This window comes from Propithecus coquereli, unplaced genomic scaffold, assembly GCF_000956105.1.
Source record: "Propithecus coquereli isolate 6110/MARCELLA unplaced genomic scaffold, Pcoq_1.0 Scaffold443, whole genome shotgun sequence".
NCBI classification, from domain to species: Eukaryota; Metazoa; Chordata; class Mammalia; order Primates; family Indriidae; genus Propithecus; species Propithecus coquereli.
In genome coordinates this window covers 1,189,915-1,210,036 of record NW_012150208.1, presented here as the reverse complement: position 1 = coordinate 1,210,036, position 20,122 = coordinate 1,189,915, and the positions used below count along the sequence as shown (strand labels likewise).

The following is a 20,122-nucleotide window of genomic DNA, read 5'->3' as shown; positions in this document are numbered from 1 at the left end:
GGTGTGGCGGCTCACACCTATAATCCTAGCACTCTGGGTGGCCGAGGCGGGAGGATCGTTTGAGGTCAGAAGTTTGAGACCAGCCTCAGCAATAGTGAGACACCCCCCCCCCCCGCCATCTCTACTAAAAATAGAAAAAATTACCTAGGCATGGTGGCACATGCCTGTAGTCCCAGCTACTTGGGAGGCTGAGGCAGGAGGATCACTTGAACCTGGGAGGTTGAGGTTGCTGTGAGCTAGGCTGATACCATGGCACTCTAGCCCGGGCAACACAGTGAGACTGTATCAAAAACAACAACAAAAAAGACTCACGTGGGTACTTTTTAAGAATTGCCTTGGCCCTACCCCAGACCAATTAAACCGAACAGCCCTTGGTTGGGACCCAGGTAAAGTGTTTAAGGGTTGCAGACAACTTTAGTGTGCACTCAGGGAGGCCACTGCACCAAAGCAGGGGTCTTAACTTAAAGATACAAAAGGAGAATCTAGCATCTGGACCTGACACCTATTCAACAAACATTGAGATTTCCTCCTCCCTACCACGCACTGGGCTGGATGCTTAGGATTTGACTGTAAAAGGGGTGACAAGAATTAACACCTCCCATGACAACGAACTCTTTCAGGATTGCGGTATGTAAAAAGGAAATAGATGAGGGCACATGAGGCCTACTTTTTTAAACTTGCCAAAAATATATAAGGAACCCTCTTGCCTACTCCTCCCCACCCTCAACCACATACATACACACCCCTGGGCCAACAAAACCTGCTAAAGCTCCAGCCTGGGGGAAGGGAAGCCCCGCCTGGTATTCCCATTGTCCCAGGGCCTGCTCCCCACCCCCAGCCCTCCAGAAGTCCATCCCATTGGTGCTGATGTCTTGCAGGACATCATGACTAGAGAGAGTTTCTGGCCTGGCATGGAAAGAGCTTGGAAGTCATCGCTTGGTCCTAACAAGTAAAAAGCTGAACAGACTGAAAACCACTGTCCCCAAAATGTGAGAGGCACACAGGCAGATACAAAGAATCACGACTTACCGGAAACCTCGGTGGGAACCAGTGCCAGGGTGGGAAAATGTGAACTGTAATTATGAACTACTGGAGGCTCAGTGTGGGCAAGCCCTCCACGAAAAATCTCCAGGGGCTCTCAGTGAAAGGGGCTCCCACACTTTAACGATCTCACCTGATCTCACCTCCAGGTGCTCTACTAGATTCTCACTGTGAGGATCACAGAATAATCCCGCCCAGTCACAGCATGGGGAGGGAGAAAGTAGCCATTTTAAAGTACACCAGAACATTCTGCTCTTCAAGGGGAATGTCTTCAAGCGCCTAACTGACCTGGGGGAAGGGAAATACCCAACTCCAGCCTCCTCTAGCCATCCCAGCCCACCTAAGGGCGGGTAAGGTCCTAGCCCAGGGCACAGGCTCACTAACACTGAGACCTAATCACAGGGCTGTGGACCGCCTCCCCTCTCCCACACCTCAACACCACGGCAGTAAGCCCCTTTTGCTCAGTACATCATGTCTGGCTTTCAACAGAAAACGTAACAAGGCATAGTGAAAGGCAAAAAACACAGTTTGAAGAGAAAATCAAGCATCAGGACTAGACTCAGATGTGGCAGAGGTGTCGAAATTATCAGACCAGGAATTTAAAACAGCTATGAATAACAAGCTAAAGGCTCTAATGGAAAAAGTAGACAATATGCAAGAACAGATGAGTAATGTATGCACAGATGGAAATTCTAAGAAAAAATCAAAAAGAAATGCTACAGTTGAAAAACACTATCAGAAAATGAAGAAGTCCTCTAGTCATTAATAGACTGGACACAGCTGAGGAAAGAATCTCTAAGCTTGAGGATGTGTCAATTAGAAACTTCTAAAACTGAAAAGAAAAGAGAAAAAAGATGGGGGGAGGGGAAAGGAACAGAATATCCAAGGATTGTGAGACAATTACTAAAGGGGTATGCCAATACACCTATATGCCAATACCAGAAGGAGAAAAAGAAAGGAACAGAAGAAACAGTTGAATCAATAATGACTTGCAAATTTCCCCAAATTAATGTCAGACACCAAACCAGGGATCCAGGAAGCTCAGAGAACAAATGAAAAGCAAACAAACACAAAAAAACCCCAAAACCAAGACAAACAAAACACTATACCTAACCATATCATATTAAAACTACAGAAAATCAAACAGAAGAAAGGTGGTCCTGAGTTCTACCTGGAAAACAGGGGGAAGTGAAAATAGGAAAGTGGAGAACCCGAACCCTTACCATGTCCTGTCCTGATCGGAGCTTTCTCTCCCCAAGACACGGGCGACATCAGTCAAGGAACATGGGAGTTTCCCACAGTACTTGGCACCTAGAAGCCACGTGACAGATAATTTCCATCTAATCTCGCCTATAAATAAATAAACAACCCTCTCAACCTCTGGGACCACCCCCCTTGGCGAAGCGCAGCCTCAGTTCCAGCCGACGGCGGCCTGGGTCGAAGCCCCAGTCCCCGACGCACGGCAGAGCCGGGTAGCGCGGTGACCGGAGACCACCTCGCGGCTGTGCTGGGCCCGCCCCGGTGTCTGCGGTGCGGGCGGGAGGGCGCCTCCTGCTGGAGGATACCCGGCTGCCCTGCGCCCCGCCGCGGCGCTGGACAGGGGGCGCCACCGGGGCGAGCGGCGTCAGTCCTTCTGGCGCGCTGGAGCTCGAGTGCCTGCCCTGGCCCCCAGCGCCCCGGCCTCGCTAGCCGGCCTGAGAGCGGCGGAGGAGACGGGCGGGGCTGGTTGTGCCCCCACCTCCCGTCGCCGGGGGGACTCCTGACTGCAAACAACCGAGAAGCGCGCGGGGCTGGGGCCGCCCTGCTTCTTGCCCTGCGGCGGGGGCCTGGCTGGGCAGGAGGGGCAGGCGGCGCTGCCCGCAGGCCTGGGCTGGGGCGGCAGTGGCCAGGACAGGATCTGGGAAGGTTCCCGAATTAATGTCGGGCAACTCCTGTGTGCTCATGACAGAGTTAACACAGAAATGCTAGAGAATGACTTGAAAAATTGCTTCCTTAAATGGCATACAATTGTATGTCATAATTTTTAAAGAAACATATTGGTTTCTGAAATATATATATATGCATTTCTATGAAAAGAGTTCAAACAGTGCCAGACAGGTTAAATGCAGTTTCTCAGTTTATTCCTCTAAACCCTTGTAAGCTAAAGTTAGCCCCATTGTAAGGCAGAAAATCCTGTTGGTTTGAACTTCAAAATGTACCCAGACCCTGTTCACATCTAGCCACCTCCTTTATTTTCCCCTTGGTCAAAGGGCCATGGTGTCTCACCTGAACCACTACAAGATCCTTCCTGGGGATCCTACATGGCAGCCAGGGAGGTCCCATTAAAAGCTAGGGCAGATCACATCTCCCCTCTGTTCAAAACCCTACCTCCTCACTCTGGCATACCAGGCTTATGTAATATGATGTGGTCCGGCTTCCCTCTGGCCAGCTTTCTGCTCTCCCCTACGGAACTCACGCTTACCTTTTGCTCAGCTGTCCCCTCTGACTGGAATACTACAGTACCAGACTCCACACTCTGCCGGGCCGGACCTCTTCTCTCTTTCACCACTGTGTGTGCACCCCCACATGGTACCTGGCAACCCACGGCCTCTCAGGAAATGAATGCTGGTCTCTTGTGTAATGGAGTGATTGGAGATTTGGGTCTAGTATTTTCAAGGTGATCTTTGTAGAAGACAGAGATCAAAAGATTGTTTCCCAAGCCCCTCCAGAGTCCCTGTGATGGGCGCCCTGAAAGAAGCCAGTTCCTGCCATCGTCTCCTCACACCTCACACCCGTTTCACCCTTGGTGTCAATGATAGTCAATATGCCCCCAAAACTCCTTGATTGAACGGAGGGAGGCCTTTGTATCCTCTGTGGCTTCCCCTGTGTTACGCTTACAGGAAAACTACAAACATTCTGGCTATGTGAGATTACCATGCTTTGCGGTAATCATTTCACAATGAATAAGCATATCAAAATATACCATTGTACACCTTGAATATATACGATATTTATTTGTTAATTATACCTCAATAAAGCTGAAAATAAATAAAAATGTTTTGCCTATTTTGACATTTTACACCTTGACAATTGTATTTAAAGTACAATTCTGAGAAGGCGCAAAATTCTTTATACTGCTTGATAAGTTACATAAAAATGGAGTTTGTGTCATAGAAAGTAATTAGTAATTAGTGAGTGACAGGAAATGTGGGACTTAACCTTACGGGTAGCTATCTTACAGGTGAGTAAAGGAAAGTCCAGAGAGAGAAGGAACTGTGCCCAAGGTCACAGACTCAGGGTCCCATTTCACTGCACAAATGGGCTTTGAATGAGTTCTCACCCCTAGTTCACTTTTAACGTGTAATCCAGAAGAAAGCCTGTGCCTATCAGTCCAGGAGGAATGTGAAGGTATCTGCCATTCTTTAGATTTGCAGTAGGCTTTGGTTCCATGTAAATGGTGGCACTCAGTGGTTGGAAGATTCACTGTATTCACTGTGAAGATGATGGAGGACCTTCTGCTACCCTGACATCTTCCTTCCAAGTATAGACCTAAATAACAAAGACAGAGACTCTGTGAAAGAAAATGATGTTCTTTTGGGAATAGGCATTGCAATGGGAATATTCGCGCCATGGTACATACATATTCAGCAAGGTAAAGAAAGACAAAGGTTTTGAAAGGAAAAATCAGGAGGATTACACAATTGTTTTTAGGTAATTATCCTTGTCTACAAGGATCAATAAGAAGGGTTGCTCCAGTCTGAGGGTGGACAGGGAGTTAGGTAGATGTCCTCGGAGAAGCATTCTTCGTATAAGGTTGCGATGGCCTTTGTGCAAGGCTGTGGTTTTGCAGTCTTTTGCAACAGTTTTTGGTAACAGGCATCCCTGTATGAGAAGCCTCCCTTTGTGGATTTCCCCAGCCCTATCTGTCAGGGTTTCTAAAACAAGTGACTCCATGTTGACTCTAACAACTTTCACACAAGCGTCCCAAATGTTTGCAGATTGGACCACTCACAGCCTCACCCCAACCAGCCGGAGAGGCCTTGTGAGGGCAGAGAGAACAGTAGCATGAGGGCAGGCTGGACAGGGGACCTGCAGACCCAGAGAGGAAGCTCCAGAGGGCCTGTCCTACACCCCAGGTCTCCCCAACACCTTCCTCAGTGCCCTCGTGACCTCCCTGTTCCTCAGGCTGTAGATGAGTGGGTTGAGCATCGGCGTGAGGATGGTGTAGAAGACGGAGGTGGCCCGGTCTCCAGCTGGTGTCCTGGTCGCGGCCCGCTGCATGTGGCTAAACATGGCTCCCCCGTAGTAGAGGCCCACCACGGCCAGGTGCGAGGAGCAAGTCGTCAGAGCCTTTGCTTCCCCTCGGTGGAAGGCATCCTAATCACAGCTGTGAGGACCTGGGCATAAGACGCCACGATGACAGCCAGGGGCAGCAGCAGCATGACTACACAGCAGGCATAGATGAGGTCCTCAAAGAGTGAGGTGTCTGCACAAGAGAGGCACAGCAGGGCAGGACCTGGCAGAAGTGGTCCACCCCCAGAGAGCCGCAGAACGGGGAGCTGAAGACCACGCCCACGCCCACCACGCTGTCCGCTGCCCCACCCGCCCAGGACGCGGCGGCCAACAGAGCGCAGGCCTCCGCTCGTGAGCGCGGGGTACCGCAGCGGGTGGCGGACGCCGCCTACCGGTCGTAGGCCATGACGGCCAGGAGGAAGCACCCGGCCCCTCCTACCGTGACCACCGGGAATATCTGGGCCGCGCAGCCTCCCCGGGAGATGAGCTCACTGCCCGGGAGAAAGGTGGCGGCCGCCTTGGGCAGCACGGTACACACCACGGCCAGGTCCAGGATGGACAGCTGGCTAAGGAAGAAGTACACAGGCGTGTGCAGGCGCCTGTCAGCCCAGGGGAGCAGCAGGAGGAGGGTGTTGCTGGCCACCGCGGCCACGGAGGCCAGAAGGATCAGGGAAAAGAGGAAGAAGTCACGTGGAGAGCGGCTGAACAGGCCAGAAAGGACGAAGTCCGGCGGGGAGGTGCAGTTCCAGAGCTCCGTGCCCTGACCTTGAGAAACAAACAAAAGAGCAAACAAACAAAATGTTCGCCTGGCATCTCCATCACTCAAGGAAATAAATCTGTTTCTTTTATTTTTTAATTTCAAAATATCAAGAGGGGCCGGTCGGGCGCGGTGGCTCACGCCTGTAATCCTAGCTCTCTGGGAGGCCGAGGCTGGTGGATCGTTTGAGCTCAGGGGTTCCAGACCAGCCTGAGCAAGAGTGAGACCCCATCTCTACTAAAAATAGAAAGAAATTAGCTGGTTGTGGTGGCTTGCCTGTGTCCCAGCTACTCAGGAGGCTGAGGCAGGAGGATCACTTGAGCCCAGGAGTTTGCGGTTGCTGTGAGGTAGGCTGATGCCAGGTGACTCTAGCCTGGATGACAGAACGAGACTCTGTCTCAAAAAGAAAAAAAAATAAATATATATAAATATATATATAATATATATTAAGAGGGTACAAATGTTTTTGGCTACATGGATCCCTTTTGTAATGCTTTAGTTCTGGCTATAGGTGTTCCCATCACCCAAATAGTGTTCACTGTACCCATTAGGTAGGTTTTTGCCCCCTCCCTGCACCCTTCCCCTTGCTTGCCTGATAAACCTGTTTCTTCTCAAGGGCAGAGCCCACCCTCTGACACAGGCCCTTCCTTTCCTCAGCAGTGAAAACCCATTTCCTCTCAGCCGCCCTCAGGGATTACCAGCCAAGATTTGATGCTTATTTCTCTTGAAGAGGAGGAAACAGGCGCAGAGGCACAAGGAGAGTGCAAGAAAGAACAGGGTGACGAGTAGTGGGCAGGTGACTAGCTATAGATTAAGGAAAAAGGGACATAGATTTCAGAGGGCAGGAAAGTGAAGTATTGGAGGACAAGTGAGATGAGGAGGGTGGCAAGTGCACCCGCAAATACAAATCAAAAGAGGCTTAATCCTCCTTGTTAGAAATAAGGCAAGAGACTCCTCCCTGCCCCTTATCTAAGATATTTTCTTTAGCAAATTTATAAGTTCTTTCTCTCTGAAATATATGTAAATATTTTTAAAGATTTTAAAAGCTAAATAAGTTTCTTGCCAGCTTTCTGATCCCAGGAAGATCTTCCTCAAGGACCTGAGAGCAAGATGTCTTTGAAATGAAATCATCAAGGAAGATAGCACCCTTCTCCCCCAGTGTCTGGGGGAGGCTAGGAACCTCAGACCAGGGGCAACTCCCTGGTAGCTGCAAAACTACCTTCTGTTTAAAGATGTGAGAAGTTTATTTTCTCTTTGGATAAAGACAATTAACTAACAGATCTCCAGATGATCACTGCAATTACCAAGCAAATTTAGGATGAACTATGCATGACAAACGGTGCTGGCAAATCCTCTTACTTGAGAACTAGTAACCATTTATCTTGAGAACATATATGTAACGGGTTGCATCTGCTTATCCATATAAAAGGGTGAAATTTCTTTCTGTCTGCAATTTCTTAGCAGATTGCTAAGAATCCGCTGTGATGTGCATCACATTCTGGTTTAATGCTTATTCAATAACAAAACTATTTTCTTTCTCATCTACATTTTTGGAGAGGTTTTCTGGGTTGGAGGAGATTTTGTTTTAGTTCTATTTCCGCAACAGAGAGAGGCACTGCAAGAAAGTGCAATGTCAACACCAAATGCATCACCAGAACCTCAGAACCTCTGAAGTACCTCTTGGACATGTCCCAGCCATTCACCCCACTCTGCTACCTGAACTACGGGGAATTATGAGGACAGGGACTGGGGATAAAAGAAATTAGAAATATTTTACCCCAAAATATATTCTTTGACGTAATTTCAGATGGCTCATGAGTCTCACAGATAGAAGTTACAATGCAGAGCTGTCTTGGGGGGTAGGGCAGTGAATTTGCATCTGTAAAGAATGTCCATTAAAGCAGCCAGGTCTATCCTAACCTGTTCTAGGAAAGATCAACCGAGAGTCTGATACCTTTAGAGGTCTGAAAAGAAACATTTACCATCTATTCTCTCTGAGGGCTGCTACCCATAAAGTAACAAGACCACCTTTGCTAAGTCTCTTCCTCTCTCCCTCCCAAAACCTGTTTCTTTGCTTTCAGGCCCTCATTCTTTAGAAACCTCTGTACCTCATTGAAGAGTTGAATCTTCATTCTGAGGGTTCCCATGTATACATATTAAAGTAAATTTGTCTCTTCTTCCTCCTATTAATCAATCTGCCTCATGTCAGTGATTTTTCAGTGAAGCTGAGGGGCACAAGAATTTTTGCTCCCTACAGGGACACGCCTGTCTTACAGTCACCGTTACATAGTGCCTAACCTAGGTGGGCACCCAAGTGGTTAGAAACAGTGCATGTTCTAAGACACATTCACTGAATTTACAAAGGAAGGAATGATCCAGTACTTACTCCACAAATGGTGGGTCTCCAAGGTGCTTTGTTGAAATATGTACTTTGTGTTTTCTGTGATGTCACAGAAAGAATTCAAAAATGTCACCTATGATGTTTGTCAAAGTGTACATAGTTTCAGTTAGGAGGAATAAGTTTTTGTGATCTATCATACAGCATGGTATTGTATATTTCAAAATCTCTAAAAGTGTAGATTTTAAATTTCTCATCACAAAAAATGGTAAGTATGTGAGTTGGTAGGTATGTTAATTACCTTGATTTAACCAACCTGCAATGTATACACATATCATAACATCATATTGAACCCCATAAACATATACAATTATAATTTGTCAATTAAAAATAAAATAAAATTTAATTAAATTTCAAAAAGAATGTCTCCTAATAGATGCTGGAAAGTATAAGGCTGGTGGCGGGCACCCCTCCCCTCCCTAAAGAAAAAAAGAGAAGCCCATGAGTCCCGCCCTAAAAACTGTAACAAAGAACTCTCCACTTTGCGTGCCAAAACTTCACTGAAGAAAAACCCCCATCCCCCAACTCTAAAACCTTTATAAGTCCACTCAACACTTCCGGCGCATGACTTCTCGGGCCCTCTCTCTCGGGACCGTGAACCTCACCTGGGAGCACCCTCTTTCCCCCTCCCCCAATAAAGCCTCGTTGCTTGCCCTTTTCACTCTGCTCATCTTTCTTTCTCTGGCGCAGACCATCCAAAAACCTTACAGAAAGACTGTCAAAGAGAGGCAAAGACTATGGAAACCATCATGGTAGGAGGATATTTATAAACAGAAAGAAAAAACAAGCATGAAATATCTGGGATTCTACATTCATGACTGGGGTTTCCATCATGCTTCTGTCTCTGGGACAACTGGGAAGATGTTTAAAAAATGCAAATACCTGAAAAATACCTATGGGGTACAATGTTCACTACTTGGGTGATGGGTACACCAAAAGCCCAGATTTCACCACTGTATAATGTGTGCATGTAATAGAATTCAACTTGTACCCCCCAAATCTATTAAAATTTTTTTAAATGCAGATACCTTGGTCTTACCCCCCTGGGGTTCACTGGGTCTGGATGGGGACTTGTCATATACAGTTTTTAAAAAGCTCCCCAGGTGATTCTGATGAGGAAATAGGTTCACACACATTGGTTCAGAGCAACCTGTGTGCATAATTCCATTCTCATCTTGGTAGCATGAGGAAGCAAGCTGTCTACAGTCAGAAGACTACGGAAGCATGAAGAGAAAAGCCTGGGACATAGTGAGACCCAGAGACATGCCACTAAAGGAGCTAGAGCACAGTGCTAGGAGGGGGATTCCATGATCAGCACTGGCCAAGGCATGGAGCACGAGACTACAGACACCAAAGCAAGGTGGGCGCACGTGTGCAAAGGACTCAGCAGGTCTGTCTGCCGACTTTGGAATTCTGTCCAGAGCCTGGAGAACGGATGAACAGTAATAGCAATTTTTCCCTAGAAAACTAAGATTACCAGTGAAGGAAATTAGAAATATTTTACCCCAAAATATGTCATTTTGACATACTGAACTGACTGAAGAAGCCTCAAGGTCTCTCTGACCTCTCTGCCCACAATCAGCACTCCTCCCAAAAAGCTAAAGTGTCTTTATCTTCTTAAAATACAGACCCACCTAGAGAACAATTGTACTTTTCTTTCCCTCCCTGTAAAACCAGGAATGTGATCACACATGGAAAGACTTTAAGAAGATAATGTCCCGTCTTTTAAACTCATTCAAATTCCAAAGAAAATTATTTACCGGTTAATCTCTGTACCCCATCCATTCATCCTCCCTAGTACCACTTTATTGTCCCCCAACAGAATTCCTCGTTCCCCTTCCCTTCTTTCCCTTTATTTTACCAGAAAGGCATATAAGCTTGTGAACCTCATTGGGAAGTTGAATCTTTATTCTGAGGGTTCCCATGTGTACATTAAATAAATTTGTGTCGTTTTCCTTCTGTCCATCATCAGTATGCCTCAGGTCAGTGATTTTTCAGCAGACCTTAAGGGGCAAGAGGCTTTGCTCTCTATGCTGGCTTCCTGGTTTCCAATACTGACAACAGTTGTCACTTGGCAGCAAGGAGATGTCTTTGTGTCCAGGCCGACTCTTTCCAGAAAGCCTGAAGCGGAAGCCTGAAGTCAGACCAACTCCTCCCAATTCCTGATCCCCTTCAGTCCTTCATCTGTCAGGTCCTCCCTCACCCCTCAGCACTTAACACCCCCCTGCCACTCCCCAAAATTCACCTACCATTCCACCCTGTGAGTCCAGCACTTAGGGCAAGGCTTGAGCAAGGGGCGGCCTGGGAGAGGCTCCTTACACACGCCACCCCCTGCCCCAGAGCTCCAAATATGAATTTATGGATGCAACCATCAAGACAGTCTTCTGTTTCTTACGGAATTGACGATGAGCTCAGGTCCCAGGTTTATGCCTCTAGTTACAGAGCAGATGTCTTGGGACACCCAGTTCAGCTCGTAATGAGCCCAGGGAATAGACAGAAGCTCCACAGCAAGAAGAAAGCCAAAATTAATGATTGGCTTCAGGACAAAGTTCCTTCCCCATAGCCCTGGCTCTGAAAAATACTCCAGATTCCCAGCTAAATGAAGGAAAGAGACACCCATGGGACATCCCCTGACATACCCACCTGCTCTTTCCTAAGAGAAGTCTTCACCCTGTTGGGGCTCAGGACACACCACCCCAAAATAGGCCTATCAGAGACCAGAATATGGCACTCCGAAATATACTTCTTTGGCATATTTTGAGCTGGTTATTCTGAGAAACTGCAGACGCATGAGTAGCTCTGCAAAGCCACCGTTTGTAAAAGAAATTTCATCTATAAAGGAAATCTACATTAGTAAAAGTGTCTGTGTCGGGAAGAGGGCTGCTGCAGACAACTTTTATTACCTGAGAGATTTATCCACATAACGAGCCAAACTTTATTCTTCATATATTTCCTCCACTCATCCTCCCATAACTCTGTCCCCCACCCAAGCCCCAAACCCCTATTCTTTTCGATAGCTCAGCATGCTATAAGCTTCAGTCGTCTGGCCCTCCTCACGTTTCATACTCTGTGTGACTCCCATGCGCTTATATGTAATCAAATACAGCTTTTCTCCTGTTAATCCATCTATGTCAATTTAACTTGTAGCTCCATCAAAGATACTAGGAGGGTCAAGGAAAGCCACTTTTTCTCCCCTGCTACTCTCATCTTGCCCAGGGAAGCTGGGAGAGAACAGGACCACCCCTGAGGGTCAGAGTGAATATCTCTCTGCACTCTGGGAGTGTTGTTAATGGATGGTGGGAAGTGGAGGCTGGTCAGTGATTCTGGGAACCTTGTCCTCAATTGATGTCTTCTACTTTTAGGCACTCAATCATTGGTCATTCACTGTTCATTCAAAACATACTTATTGAGCACTGCGCAAACAAATGAAAACCGACCAAACAAGAAAATCAAGGGAGTCAGCCACCATCACTTGCATTTTGGCAGAGACTCAAAGGCAGGCAGAGGACTAGGAAAGCTTTCAAGTGGAAAAAAGAGAGGCTTCAGGTATGCCCTGATTGGAGGCTCTTGGTGTGGAGGAGCTGGAAGCTGGCTAACTAGAAGCCAGCTAGGGATGCATATTTGGCTTTGTCAACCCAAAATAAGTGACTGAGGTAAAGATCTCAGTGGAGGTTTATTAAGCCAGAGTTGAGGATGCACACAGGAAGAACACCAGCCACAGACAAATCTCGTTATTTTTCTGAGGGAATTTAGAAGTTTCAGTATTTAAAGGGGAGTAGAGCATACAGAAAGAAAAAAAAGTGGGAGGGGATAGTGAGACAAATGGTTACATTCTTGTGAGACCCAAGAAAATCTACATTTTACATGAGATAAGGCAAATGTTAGAAGAAAAGAGGGAGTGAAGGAAATATCAATTTTGTAGACATCCTTGGGTAGGTGGGAGAATGTTTGATCCTGTCTTGTCTCTGTTCTGCACCTGTGAAGATAAACTTCTAATTCATTATTACTGTGGAATCTAAAATACTTTAGTTTTAGGAGCTAGACATATAGCCTACAGACCTAAAGTTACAGTTTTCAGGGCCTAGCTTATGGGAGGCCAGCAGGGAATTTCCTTAATAAATGATTTGCAGAGCCAGTCCTTCACAGATGCCTGAGGCCTTTACCTTCCCTTTTGCATAAGGATTTGCTTTGTGGCAGGCGGAGGTGGGGGAGAGGTCCTGACATTTTTATTTTTATTTTATTTTTTACAGCTTTCTCTGGTTGATCCCAAGATCGAAGAAGGGAAAAATATTTTAAAAGCTTTCAGTTATTAATCAGGTCCTGGCCATTTTGTGCTGATGGTTACAGAAGTTATTGTTTAGTTTCCTGAATTATTCCTAAAGATAGCAGTATGACTTTCTACAAGTATGACATAGCAGACTTGTTTCCTGGGCTGTTTATTGTAGATAAGGAGGTAGGTTTCCTGAACAGGTTGCTGCAGATTGTGGGTCAGAGTTCTACCTTTATGTATGGTCTAGCCATTGTCTGTTTTTATTTTAAATCTCTCAGCGCCTATAAATGTAAATAACAATGATTGATCAGGCCAGGAAATGGAACCTCATAATTTTCTTAAAATTATAAATGAGGTTGTAGCCTGGAGTGGTGGCTCATGCGTATAATTTCAGTGACTTAGGAGGCTGAGGTGGGAGGATTGCTTGAGACCAGGAGTTTGACACCAGCCTGGGCAACATAGTGAGACCCCCCCTTTTTTTGAGACAGAGTCTCACTCTGCTGCCTGGGCTAGAGTGCTGTGGCGTCAGCCTAGCTCACAGCAACCTCAAACTCCTGGGCTCAAGCGATCCTCCTGCCTCAGCCTCCCAAGGTGGCTGGGACTACAGATGTGCACTACCATGCCCGGGTAATTTTTTCTATTTTTAGTAGAAACGAGGTCTCACTCTTGCTCAGACTGGTCTCAAACTCCTGGCCTCAAGCAATACTCCCGGATTCCCAGAGTGCTAGGATTATAGGTATGAGCCATCACGCTTGGCTAAGAGGCCTTCTTTATTTTAATTTTTAATTTTTTAATTTTTATTTTATTTTTACTTTTTATTTTTAAAGATTAGCCAAGTGAAGTAGCAGGAGTGGAGAAAAAGACCCTTTCTTTTAAAAAAATAGTAACTAGGCACAATGACAGTATTAGGGAAGCTGAAGCAGGACAATTGCTTAAGCCCAGGAATTTGAGGCTGCAGTGAGCTGTGATCACACCACTGCACTCCATAAAAACCCAAAAGGACAGGGTTCAGAGAGCTTCTAGGTGACACAGGGAGACCCTGTCTCTAAAGAAACAAATAAGTAAATGAGGATAGTACCTTTGGGTTTGCTTAAAATTATTTTTCTGTGAATGCCTGTTTCCATGTTTAAAACATTTTTAAAACAGGATTTCTCAGTCTGCATATATGTTGCAAATATTTCATTTCCCTTTATGTCCTTTTACTTCGTGTGTGGTATTCTTTAGCTATATATACATAAGTTTTAAATATTTATGTGCTCAAACTTATTTCTTTAGAGCTTCTAAGAAAGGCTTTCTCTCCACGCCAAGATTGATTTAAAAAACATCTCATACAGATACAAATTTCAATGAAGACATGAGAGAAAAAAACACATTGTTTTTTCCTATTCTCTCACTCCACACAACAATCGACACAGAAGACTTCTGTGACCAAATGTGTGTGGGGTTTCTCCCTACACAGTATATAAGCAATCAGTTCTGCAGCAGATACCAGCTGGGTGTCTGCCAATTAAATTCTGACACTATCTATTTGGACATAGAGTCAGATCCCACAAGTTGGGGCTCAATCCCAGAAGACTGGCCCCACTTCTGATGCTAATTGCAAGCCCCAGGATATTTTCGTATTTTCCCTATGCTTCTGACTGACCAGCTATAAACTGTGGTTCTCACAATGCTCCCCTTGGGTTAAATTAATTTGCTAGAGCAGCTCACAGAACTAAGGGAAACACTTACTTACATTTACTGGTTTATTATAAAGGATGTTACAAAGGATACAGATGAAGAGATACATAGAGTGAGGTATGGGGGAAGGGACACCAAGCTTCCAAGTGTATCAGAGGAAATGGCCTGAAAAAAGAAAATGGCAAAAATGTTCTGTCTTTTTAAAACTTCCCCCACTCTTTTTGAAAAATGAAACCTGCATCCCTGCCTCAAGTCAGTGGTTGGGAGGAGCAGGGAGAAGGCCTTTTGTTCTTGCTTCCCAGGCTGGAGCCAGCCTCCCAGGTGGGGCTTTGTCTTTGGCAGAGATGCGATGATTAGAATAGTTAACCACAACAGCCTAGAACTGAGAGGCCCTCCCTTTAAAAGCTCTGTATTTCTGCTTATGGGCAGGAAATTTGGATTTTGAGATGAGAAGGTCTACCCATTTTTCCTCCTTTTCTGGCAAAGTAATAAACTTCTCTTTCTTTCTCAACCACTTGTCCTCATTCTTTTGAGTTGGCCTCGTGGACAAGTGCTGAGTTTTGGGTAACACAAGCCCTTCCTGGATGTGCCACCCTCTGGGACCCTCCATGTGTCCAGCTATCCAGAAGCTCTGCGATCCATGTCCTTGTGGGTTTTTATGGAAGCTTCATGATGTGGACATGACTGATTAAATCATTGGCTGTTGGTGGTCAACTTGGCTGAAGCTCCTCTCTCCTTCCCAGAGGTTGGGATGTGGCTGAAAATCCCAACACTTCTAACCTTGCTTTGGTCTTTCAGGTGAACAGCCCACATCCTGAAACCACCTAGGGGCTGCCAGCCACCAGTTAACTCACTAGCATACAAAAAGACATCACTTTGGAGATTCTGGGGATTTTAGTAGTTGTGTGCCAGGAAACGGGGTCAGAGGCCAGATATGTATTTCACAATATCACAAAAGGAAATCAAGGCAGAACTGCTGAAGTTTTCCTAGCTCCTTCTGCTGAAAGGGTGTAGAAGCAAGGACACCCCAGCACACAGATCTTTTCCCAAATACCATACCAAGTTCTTTGGAGAAATAGTTGATTCCCCAGCTGGGGCACAGAAGGTAAAAAAGGGGCCTGGAACATTACGGTGCGCCAGGAAAGTCAAGAAGTGATTTTGAAAAATGATGGTGCATGTCAAAAAGACAAGCACAACTTGAAGGGCTCCCTCTGGCCAAATCCGGGAAAACTTGAGCATCAAAATAAACAAGGGTAATAATTGATTATAGCTCTTTGAATAAAATATGAATCTATGAGTCCATACTAATCACAGATAAGTAAGTAAATAAATGCGGAAGAAGGGAAAGCTATTCCTTATGGTAGAATTCTGACTAATGATAACCTTTTGATCACATTTGACAGTAAACAGGCTAAAAATTAATCTGCCTTGGGGAGGTCTTGTGACTCAAGGGTGTCATTCTCTCTCTGAGTAAAGAATGTTACTGTAAATTCCTTAAATTGAAGTATTGATCACTGTATAACACACAGAGACTAAACAGGATGGTGATTTATTTTAAGATTAGCTGAACATGAAGGTCTACTGATTATGGACTTTTTTTTATGTAATCTGTAACAAGATTAATTGTAACTTTCACATAGTACTCTCCAAAGAAAAGAGGACAACTCCAGTATGAATAAGGAGTACCCCTCCCTTCTTCTTCTCCTTTTTTTTTTTCAGAGACAGGGTCTCGCTCTGTCACCCAGGCTGGAGTGCAGTGGTACAATCATAGCTCACTGCAGCCTCGAATTCCTGGGCTCAAGCAATCCTCCCACCTCAGCCTCCAGAGTAGCTGGGACTACGGGTGTGTACCACCACCTGGCTAATTTTTTCTAGTTTTGGTAGAGTCAGGCTAATCTTGAACTCCTGGCCTCAAGCGATCCTCCCGCCTCCCACCTCTGCCTTCCAAGTGCTGTGATTGCAGGTGTGAGCCACCATGCCTGGCCTCCCCCCTGCCTTTTTAAAATTTCCTATAAAAACCTTTCACCTTGCAACAGACTGTGAAACACTCCCAATACTGTTGGTGTGTCTTCCCAGGTCGGTCCTCACATTTGGCTTCCAGTAAGCCTTTATCAAATTATTTCTGCCTCAACAGCCTTAATTTTGGTAGACACTAATAAATACAGAAAAAAATGGGCTTAGAAAAATCACCGTTTTGCAAGCATCATTGTGAAACTAATTCAAGAAAGAATGGTTGGGTGCTAGATATGGAGGGGAGGGGAGAGGGCTTAAACAAATATAAGACATTTATATAGCCTCAAAATATCTCTACATAACTACTTATAATACTTACAAAAGGAAGAAGTAAGCATATAGTGGAGAAAACAGAAAACACCTTAACTAAGTGGTCAAAGTTAGCATCAAGAACAGTGAAGGAGCAAAAGGAGACCACGTGCCGGGAATGTGGATCTCTGAGAAGTCCACATCACTTGCTCAGTTCTCATTCTAAGAAAAATTTGCTGCCTGAATCTAATCACGGGGAATCAGAGAAACCCAAGTGGTGGCCATCCATTAAAATGATAGGCCTTCATTCTTCAAAGAGGTCAATATCAAGAAAGCAAAGTCTAAGGAAGTGTTCCAGTTTAAAGATGACTAAATAACTATGACAACTACATGCAATATATGGTCCTGTTCTGGAGTGGAGGGTGAGTGGTGCTACAGAGAACATTATTGGGAAAATTAATGAAACTGGAATATGAACCGTACATTAGAAAAAGTACTGTGTCAATGCTAAATTTCCTTCATGTGCTAACTGAACCGTGATTATGTAAGGGACTTTCCTTTTTCAAAGTGTTAAGCGGTTTAGGGATGAAGGAACATGAGGTTTGCAACCTGCTTTCCAATGAATGGTTCAGGGAAAAATTAAATATACACATATATGAGAGTGAGAAGGAGACAGAGACAGGCAGTATGATGGAGCAAGTGCTCCAAAATAGCTTTAAAAATGTAAATCTGGGTAAAGCATATACATTCCTTGTGCTATTCTAGCAAATTTTCTGTCTGAAATTATTTCAAAACAAAATGGGGAAAAAATCCTCTTTGCTTTCCTTGTACAGTTTCACTATTAACACAAATTTTGGATCTTAAATGCACTCAAAATTTTGGAAATAGGGTGTGAGATAAAAACCTTTCTTTTCACCTTTTCCCTAATTTTATTTTTATATTTTTTGTCATTTGCCACCAGATACCATATCAGCCATTGGAAGGCGGAGGAGGAAGAGTCAAGAGGTGAATGAGACACCAGCTCTTACAAGCTCCTGTTAATTCTGTGTGAATTCAACCATTTGCTCCCGGTACAGGCCAGGCGATGGACCAACGGAGAGTGGTGGGGTAAGGTTAGGGTCAGGCTAAGCTCAGAAATTCTCTGAATGCATATTGGAATTAAGAAGAGGATAAAGGCAGATTTCAGACCCCATAGTAACAGGTTATTATTGACGAAGACATTAACACCAGCCCTGGTCCTCTCCCAGGGCCCAAGACTGTGCCGCTGCCGCGCTCCTCCACGCGAGTCTCCACTTGGGCTCCGAGTCAGCCCCACCCGCGTCTCCTCCCGCGCCCTACGGGCCTTCAGAGGCGGCGGCGGATGTCCTGGACCAGTGCGCAGCGGCGCAGGCGGGCAGCTGGTGCATGGGGGCTGCCCTGAAGGGCACTGACAGCATGTCCAATAGGAGCCCGCCCTCCACCGGCCGCCACCCAGGCGGGGACTCAGGACAGAGGCGAGGCCGTTGCCTACCATCTGCACTACCTGGAGCTCTGCCCAGTGCCTCAGGGATGAGGGCTTCCAGTTGGGCCACCCTCGGCTAGAACTGAGGTTTCGGCTTCACCAAGGGTGGTAGTTCCGCAGGCTGAGATGTTTGATGACCTACAGGCGACATTAGATGGAAATTATGTATCAAGCAGCCTCCAGATGCCAAGCGCCATGGAAAATTACTAATATTCCTTGCTGACTGTAACCTCTGTCTTGGCAGAGAGCCCTCACAGGGAGCGGTAGAAATTCAGGTTTCCCACTTTCCCCTTTTCATTTCTCCTTAGTTTTCCAGGCCTTGACCTCATTCTCTCCAGTCAGGATCAGATGTCAGCATCATCTGGTCTCAGAGAGGAGCGGCTGCATCCTGGGACACTCCCCAGGCTCTGGCTGTGGGGAGACCTAGCAGCAGAAAGCATGTATGTGCCTGTGTGAACGCAAATAAAATCCTAAGGCTCCCCCCACGAGCTGGCTGAATCGACCCCTCTTGGCCAAGGGCGGATCATAAAACTAAATTGGCTGCCGGGAGGAGGGAGGTCAGACATGCCTCATCATGCCCCCTCCCTTCTTGGGGACTGTTGCTCCATGAATTAATATAAATATATTGGAGACAGGAAACGTCTCAGGAGTTTTGCAGAACTTTGCCCTGAAGGAATATGTGAATGTGTTAGTTTGCATATGGAAAACTGTTTCACCTCAGGAGGGCATCTCTGAAAGACAGTAGCGGCTGAATCCCATAAGGCGCCGTGATTCTCAGACCTAAAGGTTTGGATTTGCTTTGTAAAGCAAAGCAAATCTGTTAAAAACTACAGGATGAGAGCTAGATCAAAGAGTGCCTGCCCCGAACAGACAGCCACCCGTGGCTATAAGCAATTAGCCCAAGGGACAGTTCTTGCTTAAAACTCCAGACTAGCTATCTCCATTCACAATAACCTGATAAAGAAAATATGGAGCCAATATATCTCTGTTTAACCCCTCTGTTAAGTGATAAATTTACCTTAAAAGTTAGTCTTTGAAAGATTTTGTAACCGTTTGTTCACGTAGATAGAATTAGTTAAGGGATCTGTAGAAGCCTTTTGAAAAACTGTTAACCTAAGAGGAACTACCTGTTGTTATGTAAATCTGTTACCCCTGGCAACTGATCATTGTACCTATAAATGACCATGTAAAACTCGTGGCCTCTGAGATTGACGGAGAAATTCAGGCCCCCTGAGCACCCACTTTGCCTATAATCTTTATAAATCTATAAAACTATACCTTCATCTCTGTGTATTCTTCTATTTCCATTATTTTCCATTTTCTATTATTTTCTTATCCCTTGCAACCCTACCACAGGGACCCGATTTTTTGCTGGGAGTGTGGCCCCCTCCCTGCAGGGGACATCCTTTGTAACCCATTAGCAGGTCTAAGGGGATGCAAGACAAACCTATAGGTCCTCAATTTACACAACAAATATGTGTCAGGTAGCTTGTCTCTGATTAACAGACCTCCTTTTTTTTATTATTTTTTTATTTCAGCATATTGTGGGGGTACAGATGTTTAGGTTATGTATGTTGCCCTTACAGTCCCTCCCCCCCCAAGTCAGAGCTTGAAGTGTGTCCATCCACCAGATGGTGTGCATTGAACTCATTATGTATGCATATACCCATCCCCTCCTTCCCCCTCCCACCTACCCAACACCCAACAAATGTTATTCTTATATGTGCACTTAGGTGTTGATAAGTGAAACCAATTTGCTGGTGAGAACATGTGGTGCTTATTTTTCCCTTATTGGGATACTTCACTTAGTAGAATAGGTTACAGCTTTATCCAGGAGAATATAAGAGGTGCTAGATCACCATTGTTTCTTAAAGCTGAATAGTACTCCATGGTATACATATACCACATTTTATTAATCCACTCATGTATCGATGGACACTT

At 45.5% G+C, this 20,122-nt stretch overlaps 1 protein-coding gene across 1 annotated transcript in view; it reads right to left on the bottom strand.

The window, feature by feature from the left end:
• Nucleotides 1-5,145: 5,145 nt before the first annotated feature.
• Nucleotides 5,146-20,122, bottom strand: part of LOC105818585 (olfactory receptor 56-like) — a 35,940-nt gene continuing 20,963 nt past the window's right edge. Inside the window, 3 exon segments of the mRNA XM_012654651.1 lie at nt 5,146-5,397; nt 5,537-5,701; nt 5,753-6,078. Coding sequence (XP_012510105.1) covers nt 5,146-5,397; nt 5,537-5,701; nt 5,753-6,078 — 743 coding nt within the window.